The following is a 13,095-nucleotide window of genomic DNA, read 5'->3' as shown; positions in this document are numbered from 1 at the left end:
TCTGCATATCTGAAATTATTGATATTTCTCCCTCCAATTTTCACACCTCCTTTATCTTGGTCCAATCCTGCTTTCCGTATGATATGTTCTGCATATAGATTAAAAAGTAGGGTGATAAAATACACCTCTGTCTCACACCTTTCAATCTGTTTCTCCATATTCTGTCCTTACAGTAGCCTCTTGTCCACAGTATAGGCTGCGCATCAGAACAATCATATGCTGTGGCACCCCCATTTATTTTAAAGCATTCCATAGTTTTCATGATCCACACAATCAAAGGCTTTGCTATAATGTATAAAGCACAGGGTGATTTCCTTCTGAAATTCCTTGGTCCGCTCCATTATCCAACTTACGTTTGCGATATGATCTCTGGTGCCTCTTCCCTTTCTAAATCCAGCTTGGATGTCTGGCATTTCTCGCTCCATATATGGTAAGAGCCTTTGTTGTAGAATCTTGAGCATTACTTTACTTGCATGGGATATTAAGGCAATAATTCAATAATTACTGTACAAAATTAATTTTCCAGTGGGTGCCAGGACACCCTCAAACATCCACAATTAAAATGTACAATAAATCAAGTGTTTTAAAACAGCACAATAAAACAGTTAAAACAGCCATTTGAAAAAAAAGGTCTTCAGATCAAGAGAACGGGGAAATGCTTGTCTAAACACGTGTGTCTTCAAGATCCATTGAGATGCCAGTACCAATTGGGCCTCTTTTATTTCAGCAGGAAGAGCATGTCACAACACTAGTGAAAAAGCCCACCTCTGTGTTGCCACAAACTGATAATCACCAGGCTGTGGCAAAATTAACCAGGTTTCATTTGGTTATCTTAATGCTATTATCCAAAGGCTTTTCTAGAAAAAAATGAGTTGTGGCGAGTGTCTTAAAGGAAATAAAAGTGGTGGCACAGAGGCATTCCAGGAGGCAATTTGAGCCAAAAGGGGCAGCAGGGGGAAATGGGCAGTCGTTTCAGGGAGCAGGAGACCTTTGGATGGCTGAGGGTGGTGTTGCTGGGTGAGCGAAGGTCACAGAGACGGATGTGCTGGGAAATAAGCAGACACAGACAAAGAGTAGCAAGGCCATGGAGGGTTTTGAAGATAAGGACAAGAAGCTTGTACAGGATCTGTGATTGAACAGAGAGCCAGTGTAGAAAGGGAGCCACATGCTCAGAGTGATAGGGGAGATTATCATTTTAGCAGTAGAGTGCTGAATGACTGAGTGGACAATGGAAGGCCAGAGAGAAGAATATAATTTTTTGTGTGAGAGAGATTTTCATTTTGCTGTAGCTGTGACTGCAAGCTTGAAAGTGTTACTTTTTCAACTCAGAGTTGCGCCCTCAATTTCCTTTACTGTCATTTTGCTAATGAAATTAAAGAGCCAAAGCATGCCTGCCTATCTGTGTAATTAAGGTTTGTTCTTGGTTTACAGCTCATAGGTAGTCTGGAGTTAAACCACAAACCTGAGTTCAAGTGACATGTTAAACTATGCCATAACTTAGATTAGTGCAGTATAGCAACAAAATGACTGGGGGAGAATGAAGCAGCTGCATTCTCCTCCGCAGGAGTCTGCACACTTGCGTGCTTACACTAAAACATGGTTTAGCTTAGTGTGACGTGTGAACTACGCATCTGTGTCAGAAGTAAGCACCAGTGGGCCTTACTCCCAGTGAGGGTTATGCAGAATAAGAGCATGTGTTTGACTTAACATTTCATAATAAATGAAGCGAAAGTACATCATATTAATTGAATATCCCGTATAAATATTTTTTCTTACATTTATGTTGCAACTTTCTTTAGTTGTATTGAATGTTTATAAATAAGATATGACAATTTAATAGCATGCACTATGATGTTGCAATCTGAAAAAGAAGGGAACTGAAACATTAACATACCAATTTTAGCATGAGCAAAGAGTTGTGCCTTAGAGGTAAATGGATATTTCACAGATATAGTTATCTAAAAAAAATTAATAGCAGTTTTGAAACTGCCCAATTTGACTTGTATTGAATCTATTTATTATATTGCTCATTGCATTTGCTTTTTTTATTCTTTTAACATCTGTACAGCACTTTGAAAGCTTCAGGCACTTTAAAAGAATTACAATTTGACAATATATATTCTACAGTGCATGTGTTCTTGTTTATTTAATCTATACACAGAACATATCATACGGAAAGCAGGATTGGACCAAGATGAAGGAGGTGTGAAAATTGGAGGGAGAAATATCAATAATTTCAGATACGCAGACGATACCATACTACTAGCAGAAACCAGTAATGATTTGAAACGAATGCTGATGAAAGTTAAAGAGGAAAGCACAAAAGCAGGACTACAGCTGAACGTCAAAAAGACTAAAGTAATGACAACAGAAGATTTATGTAACTTTAAAGTTGACAATGAGGACATTGAACTTGTCAAGGATTATCAATACCTCGGCACAGTCATTAACCAAAATGGAGACAATAGTCAAGAAACCAGAAGAAGGCTAGGACTGGGAAGGGCAGCTGTGAGAGAACTAGAAAAGGTCCTCAAATGAAAGATGTATCACTGAACACTAAAGTCAGGATCATTCAGACCATGGTATTTCCGATCTCTATGTATGGATGTGAAAGTTGGACAGTGAAAAAAGCAGATAAGAGAAAAATCAACTCATTTGAAATGTGGTGTTGGAGGAGAGCTTTGCGGATACCCTAGAATGCGAAAAAGACAAATAATTGGGTGTCAGAACAAATTAAACCAAAACTATCACTAGAAGTTAAAATGATGAAACTGAGGTTATCATACTTTGGACACATAATGAGAAGACATGATTCACTAGAAAAGATAATAATGCTTGGAATAACAGAAGGGAGTAGCAAAAGAGGAAGGCCAAACAAGAGATGGATTGATTCCATAAAGGAAGCCACAGACCTGAACTTACAAGATCTGAACAGGGTGGTTCATGACAGATACTCTTGGAGGTCACTGATTCATAGGGTCGCCATAAGTCGTGGTCGACTTGGAGGCACATAACAACAACAACAACGTGTTCTTGTATAATTTAGTTTCATTGTTGGGAAATACAGTCAAGATTTTTTATTTATTTTTTAAAAGCTACCTTTTGCAATGTAGTTGTTAGAGGGAGTTCCAGACACAAACATCACCCAGTGGAGAGAAATTGTGATCATGGCTAAGGCTAGATAAGTTGATAGCAAATTTCATCCATTTCTAGATAAGCTCTGATAGGTTTTTTGGCAAGGTCAAACAAAATATTGAAGGTAAGGGGGAAAGTGTGCTATTTGGGATGAGAAACGAGTGCAGAATTTTTAAAGGTTGTGGGTGAGAATCAAAGTGATAAAAGGAGAGGCAGAATATGAGCTGTTAATGTTTTCCTGCAAATAAAACACATGTGAATTTTAAACAGGCTGTGATATTAGTGTCTTTCTTTTCTCATTTTTGAAAAATGAAATGGACTGCCTTCAAGTCAACCCCAACTTATGGTGACCCTATGAATAGAGTTTTCATGGTAAGCAGTATTCAGAGGTGGTTTACCATTGTCTTCCTCTGAGGCCTAAGGTCACCCAGTGAGCTTCATGGCTGTGTGGGGATTTGAACCCTGGTCTCCCGGGTTGAAGGCAACACTCTAACCCAGCCTTTCCCAACTAGTGTGCCTCCAGATGTTGTTGGACCACAACTCCCATCAGCCTCAGCCAGCATTGCCAATGGTCAGGAATGATGGGAATCGTGGTCCAACAACATCTGGAGGCACACTGGTTGGGAAAGGCTGCTCTAACCACTACACCTCACTGGCTCACTTCTCATTATTTTTAGGTCACCTTTATGAAAAGTATGAAGACTGATACAGACAGCTATTTCTGTGGTTCATGTAATTCTGCTGTTTGAGATTTACAATGCAATCCAATACACACTTACCAGGGAGTAAGTCCCCTGAACCCAGTGGAGCTTACTTCTGAGTAGACATATTGGATTGCAGCTTAGTTACTACCATTCTGCGTTCTCCTTGACTAGATAGTTTGACCAGTTATATCTATTACAGAGAAATCCCAATGTGGTGATGAGAAGATTATTTTCTGGTGGCAGAGAAACTACCACTTCCTAAGCTCCGTTTGCTTATGCCAGCCAGGGCTAAAGGTGGAGGATAGATTTGCTCCCCCCCCCCCGCAATTTGGCTCTTTTTAAACCTCTCTCCGACACTAGTGGAAGGGGAAATAACTACAGCAATTCCAGGGCAGGTGCATGTTTTCTTCCTTTCTGGGACTGTTTGGGAAATGAGGAGGCTTTGGATTCAGTGGATCAAAAGCCTTCCCTGACATGCTGCTAGAATGCCCCGTGTTCACACCAGTCATCTGCTGAGCACTGCTGGCAGTATAGCAACAGTGCTGCAACACCTGGAAGTCTTCTGCCTGCTTGGCTGCTTACCTCCTTCTGTACCAATGAAAAGAGAAGTCTGCAGCCTCTCAGCTGTCCTCCCTGGGAGCTTACGATTGCTCCCTGAGGGCATATTTTCTTTTAGTCCATTATGAGAACTTGTAAATGCCTAATTTTGTACCATAAAATCAGTAGAAAATAATAAAATATTAAATATCAGATATTTTTCTACCTTTGGTGAGGTAAAACTATATTTCAAAGATGGGATGGTTTCTTTCTCCACTTGAACTTTTTTCATCAGTTACCAGGAAGGTCAGGTCTGGATTTCTAGGATGTCATAGTGGTGAGAGGCAGTTATCTAACATAATCTTTCCACAAATACTAACTTAATAGAAGCTTTTTCATTAATAGTTGCGTTTTTGCCATTGTGATTGTGTCTACTTTAGGTAAAATGTATTTCTTTGTTTGTATTAAGGTTCCAGCAATGAAGCTTTATTACCTGTCTTAAGTAATCTCAGACATGCAAATTCTTAACTGAATACGGAAGTTTGTTATACCTGTAGTTTTGTGTAGAATATTTAATTCTTTGCTGTGATTAGAAATGTATGCCGTGCTATCTTTCTGGGGATGTTGTGCTATATCTGACATGAATTAAAAATCTCTTAACTCATAAGAATTTGTGGGTAATAAACAAATACTTTTAAAACCACAATAAATTATGAAGCCTTTCTTTGGATAACATGATAAGTGGGGTGGAGAAGCATTTTGAGCACTGCATTCCCTTGTGGGAAACCTTCAGGGGCACGGTGTGCACATGCCAGTGATGGCTGGGTACAGCGGCAAAAGTGAGTGAAGCAACAGGTGTGATGTTTGCCTTTGTCCAATAGGCTGCATTCCAGCCATGTAAAAGTCAGTGGTTTCAACGCATACTTTATTTATTTATTTATATCCTGCCCTTTCTCCCAGTAGGAGCCCAGGGCGGCATACACTTGGAGAGATAACTTCTCCATCCTCCATTCAGGCAAGCAAGAAGCATTTTCACAGTTCAAGGACATATCAAAACCCTATAAAGTCTTATGCACCTTAGGACCACAACATCTCAAGGACCGCCTGTCCCTGTAGGAACCACCCCAGACCCTGTGTTTGTAATCTGAGGCCCTTCTTCATGTGCCACTCCACAGGAGGCTCAAAGGGTGGCAACATGAGAATGGGATGCACACCTGGAGCCTTCTCTATCCATCTTTAGGCACCAGGCAAAGACCTTTCTTTTCACTCAGGCCTGTCTTAGTCCTTTTTTGGAGGGGGTTGCTTTTAAATTTGTTTTGTATGTTTTAAAAATGTGTTGTAAGTGGCCACCTGGTATGAGGCAACAAACAAATAATAATAATAATAATCAGCCAGCCAGACAAAGGTATTCAAAGAGGATACAGAGCAGGAGTGGGGGGGGGCGCAGAGTAACCTGCAGAGACTTCTGGGGGCTGAGCAGAGAGACCTGGAGGATTGCATTAGGCCTGGGGTCTGAGGTTCCCCACCCCATGATAACTAATCTTAATTATTTATAATATCATTTGTGTAGCTTAAGTATTCAAAGTTTCTCATATATTATTATAGTAATATTTACAACAGTATACTGTATCACAGGCCAGTTTTGTCATCTCATTATTGTAGATTGTGGGGAAGGGGTAAAGCTGCGGGAAAGTGGTTTTGCATAAAGATACTTCCTGAGTTCCCAGCCAAGGTTTGAACTATAAATTTCCCTGTGCACACTTAGCCATTATGCTAAATAAGACACCTCTTTAATTCTAAAAGGAGGTCTTACCTTGTTTATTCCTGGGCATACATGGGCATTTGTGAGCTTACTCCAGCTAACCATGATTTGGGAAGGTGGTATGGTGCAATAGATTAATACACTGCTAAGATGAAAATGGATGAAAGATTAAAGGAAAATATTTCCTTTCAGCAGCAGAGTAAAGGAAGTTGATCATTTTTGTGTAATCAGTTTATGCATTGTAGTTCTTTGCTGTGATAAGGAATTCTTAATTTTGCTTGTACCTAGTCATTGGCTGACAAGGCAGTGTTGACTGGATTTTTTTCTCCCTCTTCTGATGCCTCTGTTTGTCTTGAGGAACTGCTTATCACCAATCAGTGTGAATTACACATAATAAGTATGGAACCATAACCTTGTATCGCCCTGTGCAAACCATCTTGCATACATGTATGTCACCTGTTCATATTGTAGTTGGGGTCAAAAAAGAAGCTGAAGATATGTCAGCTTTGATTGCATACTTCTTTATATTCTGCAGTGATGCAACAGTTATTAGCAGATGAGCAGATTCTTGCCATTTTAAACCAGCTGTCCCTCAACCTGTGCAGACAGAATTTTACTTTAAGGCTATGACCCTGTGCACAGGACCTACTTGAAAGTGAGCTCCACTGAACATCATGTGGCTTACTCTAAGTAAACACACATAGAACTACACTGTTTCATTCTATAACAAATTCAAAAGCTTTCACATCTACAGTGTGTTGTGGAACTTCTCTTTTATTTTGATAGCATATCTGAGGGTGTGCACACAATGCATCCACAGTATTAAACTTTGGTTTGAAAAGGTATTTTGAAAGGGGCTTGTTGATTTTTTTGTATGTGCGGAAGGAGGAAAAAGGTTGCTGAAAAATGCCAATGTCATTTATGTAATTCAGTGCAGTTGCCAGAAATTTTACACATGTCAAACACCAAGAAATGTCAAGAAACATATAGGGGAACATATTAGTAACATCAAAAATGAGAGATCTGGGTCTCCCTTGGTGAAGCATTTCACAAGAGGCCATCATTCCTTTGCTGACTTTAAATTTTGGGTGTTAGAAAAAATAAGTGTGAACAAAAGCCACGTTTTATTAAGGAGAGAAATAGCTTGGATTTTGGAACTAAAAATGCTGACCCCTAGTGGTCGCAATGAGGGATTAGAGTTTCTTCCTCTCTTGTGAATCTCACAAAATATTGATGATCCCTTTCGTATTCTTTTGTCTCAGTTGTATGCAATTCCCTGTTACACCTGCATTCAGGCACCTGGGTTTGTGTATATATATGAGCACGCTCAGTGAATTCTTCTTCGTGGTCATTATTATTTTGAGCAGATTTGCTAGAGAAGAATATTTTAGACCAGCTCATGTGAGTAAAAAAATTTTTTTTCACAGATTAATTATGTATATATGGTTTTATGCTGTATGAAATTCCTGCACAACAATGTTGTGTGTTCTTATGATTTTGTCTACAGTCCCTGACGAGGGCCAAACTACTGAGTGGCCAAAAAGCATTGGGCTTTTGTCATAATAAATAATATTTTTCAAGCATTTTGGGGTTCCCCCCTTTTTTTCCTTTCTGAAGCAGAAAGTAGACCTGTTTTAAAAAAATTTTTGTGTTTCCCAAACCTGTACTTCATACAGCTATTTACCCTAACCTTAAGCCTAGTAAAATGAACAAGTTAGAACAAGTATATTTTGAGATGTCTTATAATCATTTAAGATTCTGGTCCAATTCACCATACACTAAGCCAAAAGTTCATTCTCTGAGCAAAGATGGGGGCTGCTACACTCCTGCTACCATGCTACCCAGGTCTAAGCCATGGTTTAGCTTAACATTATGTCCAACCCCAGGCTTGTAGTTTGTCTCCCCTAAAGAAACCCTGAGCAGTAAACCAAGAACAAAACTTGGTTAGAGCTCAAGAGCAAGACAAACCACAAACCAGGGTTCAGACATAATACTGAGCCTTATCATGGCTTAGCCCCAGGAAATGCAGCAGCAGAAGGAACAGGAGTTTAGCAGCTGCAATCTTTGCTCCATGAACACACTCATTCACATTAAACCATGGGTTCACACTCATTCACATTAAACCATGGGTTAGATAGTGTTATATGTGAAACAGGTCACTCTTACTTTCAATAAAATTTGACTGTGTCCCAGGTCTTAGAAAACAGACCCTTTCATTCAAATTGGGAGTGTTTAAAAGAAATCAAAATTTGACATCCTGGAATAAAGTTCAACATCTCTATAAAGGTGAATAACAGAGTTCACCCACCTTTTTGGACCAGCGGGCACATTTCAAATTTTGAGAGTGTCTTGTAGCCCCAATCAAAGGAGCTAACATGTGGGCATGGCATAATACAACATGGCTGCATGGTATAACACAAAATTAGACAATACAATCATCATCAAGCTTTCCCTATAATTGTATTTCTATATTAGAAAATACCCTGTTGAATTTCTGCCTGACATCTTCTAAAGGCATAAGAATCCTATTTTTCCCCAGTGCTAACCCTAAAACAAATCCTAGGCTGCTCCATTAAATACAAATAAACTTGCTTCTGAGTAGACAGGTTACCGCTGTACTGTAAATTATACATTGAATTCCTAATGAATGCCAGGACATCAGCACCTCCACTGCAGGAGACATGGCTAAGCCTGTTTTCACATTTGAAGGGAGGGGGGATTCTTTAACATCCACTCACACTTAACGTGTAGTAGTATAACTTCTAGTGATTACCTAACCTCAGACAAATCCACCACATGTAGGATACATCTTGGTTGCTAGGGGAAGAAGGGCAAACTACAGAGATTCCAAGGACTAGAAAGTAAGACAGAAGCAGGATAAGTGCGCTAAAGGAAAGGAGAAAATAGCAGCTCTTTAGGATGACCAGGGACTCCTATTGCCTTGTGTCCAAACAATTTATCTATCAATCACAGCTCTGACTTCACTCATTGGCTAAAAACTTTGACAGGTGGGTGTAGCCAGGTTGGCTCAGTTCACAGAAATTGTTTAGAAGGTTACCTGAATATTTTGTTTCATAACTTGCTAAGAGGACTAGAGACTTTTTTACAAAAGTGAAAGTTCAGTGTCTTGAGTGCTGGGTACGAATGAAGGCACCCAAATGCACTGGGTCTGCAACCCCCAGTGAATAATATTGTATGAAAGCTCATTAGAAACCTATTTTCACTATAGTTTAGAAGATGCAAAAGGAAAATAGTTTAAAGGAAAAACTTGGATGTTTTCTTCAATATTTAGTGTTTCTTTAATGGTATAGTTACTTTAAAACAATTGGAGGGGGCAGTTTTGTTTTGTCTGAAGGTGTGATTATAATGAACAATGCTTATTTTTACTTAAAATTTACTTAAACTTTTTTGTTGTTCACTAGGGTTATACATCATTTTGGAATGACTGCATTTCCTCTGGGCTGCGTGGCTGCATGTTAATTGAATTAGCTCTGAGAGGGCGTCTTCAACTGGAGGCATTTGGAATGAGACGTAAAAGTCTGTTAACTAGAAAGGTAAGAAGAGAAGGATAAAATTATGTATAGTTCTTTAAAAGGATTATAACCCATATACTTCTATAAATGCTAATTTGGAAGTATTGGACCAAGTCTTTTACAAACCTACATACTCATTTCAGCATTTGTAAAGAGATTGAGAGAAAGCTTTAAGTTCCTTTTAATGCCATTTAAGTTCCTTAACCCACATAATATCAAACATGTAGTTCTTATGCAATTTCTGAATCCAAGGCCGAGTTTGGGGATGAATAAGTCTGTTGCTCTTTGTGGTTCATTTTGTTCACGTTATGTGAAGGTAGTTTTATTTCTTTCTGGAGGGATCTTGCGATGAAAAAATGCTGTTGCATGGGCAATCTGACCTGTCAATATTATCCTTTGCTTACCCTTTAAAACATTTTTTTAAAGTTTCCACACTACCTCCCTGTTCAGAATTGAGCCTTTGTGTAAGTAGACAGTTGCTGCCTATGTTCAGCATGATTGCCCATGTTCAGCAGTTATGATTAGCTTGAAATGGAACTCCCATCCACTGCTTCTCCGCGGAGCTTCCAAGATTCTTTGGTTTGCCAGAAATGCAGGAATGTTCCTTGAAATCCAAGGCTATAATAACTTGCTTGACTTTTTCTAGAATATTTTACCTAGGTGCGTTTAAGGAGAGTCTGTGTTCTAGACTAAAAGATAAATTATTTATTGGGTGTAATTCTTGCTTGAAGAGTTCAGTTTACACTGCAATCATTCTCATCCATCAATCATCCATCAGCTAGAGCTAGTCACAGAATGATCACTTGGAAGGCTTTGCCTAGTGGGTCAAAGAATGTGTCATCTACTGGAAGAAAAAGCCCCTTTCATAAACTTTACAGCTGTTACAGGTACTTAAATGTCAGCATCACTCAAGAAATACCACCCAAGAAAATGAGGGGCAGAGTGGTTAATTTAAACTGTATTCAGCACAAAAATTTCCTATTCCCATTCATAAAAAGTTTTTTAATTAAGAGGAACAGTAGTAGGATAGTAAAGATTGCTGTTCCATCGTGATTGCCCTATCCCCCAAGATTAACATGGCAATTTCTCATGTCTTTTATATGGAATCTTGTTAGTATTGGAATTGTCAGGCCCAGGATGCGACTCAGGAACCAGACCAGAGGTTGTAGTTAATTCGTGTTTTATTAGAGTAATGTCCAACAAAGACTGCGCTTTCTCATGAAGCAATACAGGGATACAGGTCCTGCGACATTGGGAGAAAGTTGACAGAGCAAGGGGCTGCTTCCCGCCTGTTCTTTAAGAAGGGGCTAAACGGGCGCGCAACCTTTCGCTCCTCCTTAACTCCCCCTCAGGTACTGCCCGCCTTCCCCCCCTTCTCTCCTGTCTTTTCAACCGTCTGCGTGTGCGTGGTGAGGGGGGAGGCATCACCTCCTCCTCTTCTGAAGTGTCCGATTCCCCTATGGGTGATAAAGGAGGGGCTGAGGGTAAACCATCTCTCCGCCTTTCTGCTGTGATCAGCCCTCCCTCTTGCTCTGAGCTGCGGAGAAGGGAGGGCCTGGGAATGTCTGGGGGGGATTCTAAAACTTCAAGGCTCTCAGGCTCCCCGTTGCTAGGCGACCCTATCTCTGGCATGTCCTCTGTTTCGGCTTCGCTCCACAGAGGGTAAGTTCCTCCCTCCTCCCTCTGCCAGCCATTTGAATCCTCTTCTGACAACCCCCCAGGAGCCCAGCTCATCCTCCTGACACCATCCCCCTTCTCAAGCTGTGCCCCCCTCCCCCTGTCTGGCTTGGGATGGTGAGGAAAACGTTGATGGAAAAGTTTTACTAACTCTGGAGCATGCACATCATCTGCATTTTCCCATGATCTGTCAGCCACTCCATAGCCCTTCCAGTGAATCAAATACTGCAGCTTGTGGCGTCTGATCCTGGAATCCAAGATTTCCTCAACTTCAAACTCAAGCTGCTCATTTATCAGGAGTGGGGACCCAGGAGGCTCCTCCGGCCACAGCTCACTGGGAGGGGCAGCTTTCGTCAAGAGGGATCGATGAAACACAGGATGTATTTTAAACGTGTCGGGTAGCTTCAGCCGGTACGCCACGGGATTAATTTGAGTTTCTATTTCAAAAGGACCCACCCTTTTGTCTTGTAATTTTCTACATTTGCCCGGCATCTGGAGGAAACGGGTGGACAGCCATACCTGGTCTCCTGGTTGAAGGGGGGGGCCCTCCTTCCTGTGCAGGTCAGCAACTCGCTTGTACTCTGTTTTGGCTTCGTTTAACTGCTGTTTCAGTGTTTGTTGCGCCGCTTGCAATTCTTTTAGGAAGTCCTCAGCTGCCAGTACCAGCATTCCTTCTGAGCTGCTTGGAAAGACTTTAGGATGGAATCCATAATTCACGAAGAATGGGGTTTGTTGAGTGCTGGAGTGTAGAGAATTGTTGTAGGCGAACTCTGCAAAATGCAAATATGATACCCAGTCAGTCTGTTGATAGGACACATAACTTCTTAAATATCTTTCCAAAATGGCATTCAAGTGTTCCGTTTGCCCATCTGTCTGGGGGTGATGGGCGGAGGAGAGTTTTAATTCCGTCTGCAACTGTTTCCACATTGCTCTCCAAAATTTGGCTGTGAACTGAGTTCCTCGGTCTGAGACTACACTGTTTGGCAACCCATGCAGTCGGTAGACTTCTTTGATGAATAACTTGGCCGTTTCCTTAGCCTCTAAGGCCCCTGCACAAGGGAGGAAATGCGCCATTTTGGTGAGTAGATCTACCACGACTAAAACGGCTGTCATTCCTTGGGATTTGGGTAGATCAGTTATAAAATCCATGGAGAGATCCTTCCAGGGTTCATGTGGGACAGGTAGCGATTGTAACAGTCCTGCTGGTTTTCCTGTTTGTGTTTTTGTCCGCAGACAGACAGAACAGGACTTTACATAGCTTTCAATATCCCTACGCATTTTAGGCCACCAGAAGTCCTTGGCCACGTTCTGAATGGTCTTGTAAATCCCAAAGTGTCCCGCTGTGATGGAATCATAGCACTGGCGTAGGATTCTGAGCCTTAATTCTCCTTCTGGCACATATCTGGCTGTTTTGAACCATAATAGTCCATTCCTCCAGTGAAAGGTTACTTCTGAGTCTTGACTTTGTCCCGTCTCCTGCCCATATTTAGTACGTCTGCATCTTCTTGTTGTGCCTTTTTGAGTTCCTCTTCCCACGAAGACTGGCATGATCCCAACATTAATTTCTCTGGCGGGATCACGTACTGAGGCTGGTCCTCGGATTCACTTTCCTTGTACTGTGGCTGTCTGGATAAGGCATCAGCTCTCTGGTTTTTGGCTTGGGTTTGGTAAGTGATCTTGAAGTTAAACCTGGTGAAGAACTGGGACCATCTTATTTGTCTCTGGTTCAGCTTTCTGGCAGTTTGGA

At 40.9% G+C, this 13,095-nt stretch overlaps 2 protein-coding genes across 3 annotated transcripts in view; one reads left to right on the top strand and one right to left on the bottom strand.

Moving 5' to 3' along the window:
* SUB1 (SUB1 regulator of transcription) overlaps nucleotides 1–13,095 on the bottom strand; it is a 414,045-nt gene that overhangs the window by 209,393 nt on the left and 191,557 nt on the right. The gene's annotated exons all lie outside the window — the stretch shown is intronic.
* Nucleotides 1–13,095, top strand: part of GOLPH3 (golgi phosphoprotein 3) — a 41,592-nt gene that overhangs the window by 14,994 nt on the left and 13,503 nt on the right. Inside the window, exons 2-3 of one of the 2 annotated variants that reach the window (XM_061615704.1) lie at nucleotides 7,401–7,539; nucleotides 9,561–9,692. In XM_061615704.1, the coding sequence (XP_061471688.1) occupies nucleotides 7,405–7,539; nucleotides 9,561–9,692 (267 nt within the window). In that variant the 5' untranslated portion in view covers nucleotides 7,401–7,404. The remainder of the gene's footprint in view (nucleotides 1–7,400; nucleotides 7,540–9,560; nucleotides 9,693–13,095) is intronic. The other variant, XM_061615693.1, reaches the window with a different exon arrangement.

Source organism: Rhineura floridana, chromosome 1 (genome assembly GCF_030035675.1).
Source record: "Rhineura floridana isolate rRhiFlo1 chromosome 1, rRhiFlo1.hap2, whole genome shotgun sequence".
Taxonomy (NCBI): Eukaryota; Metazoa; Chordata; class Lepidosauria; order Squamata; family Rhineuridae; genus Rhineura; species Rhineura floridana.
Note: the sequence above shows the minus strand (reverse complement) of the source record. Positions and strands in the feature narration are given on the sequence as shown.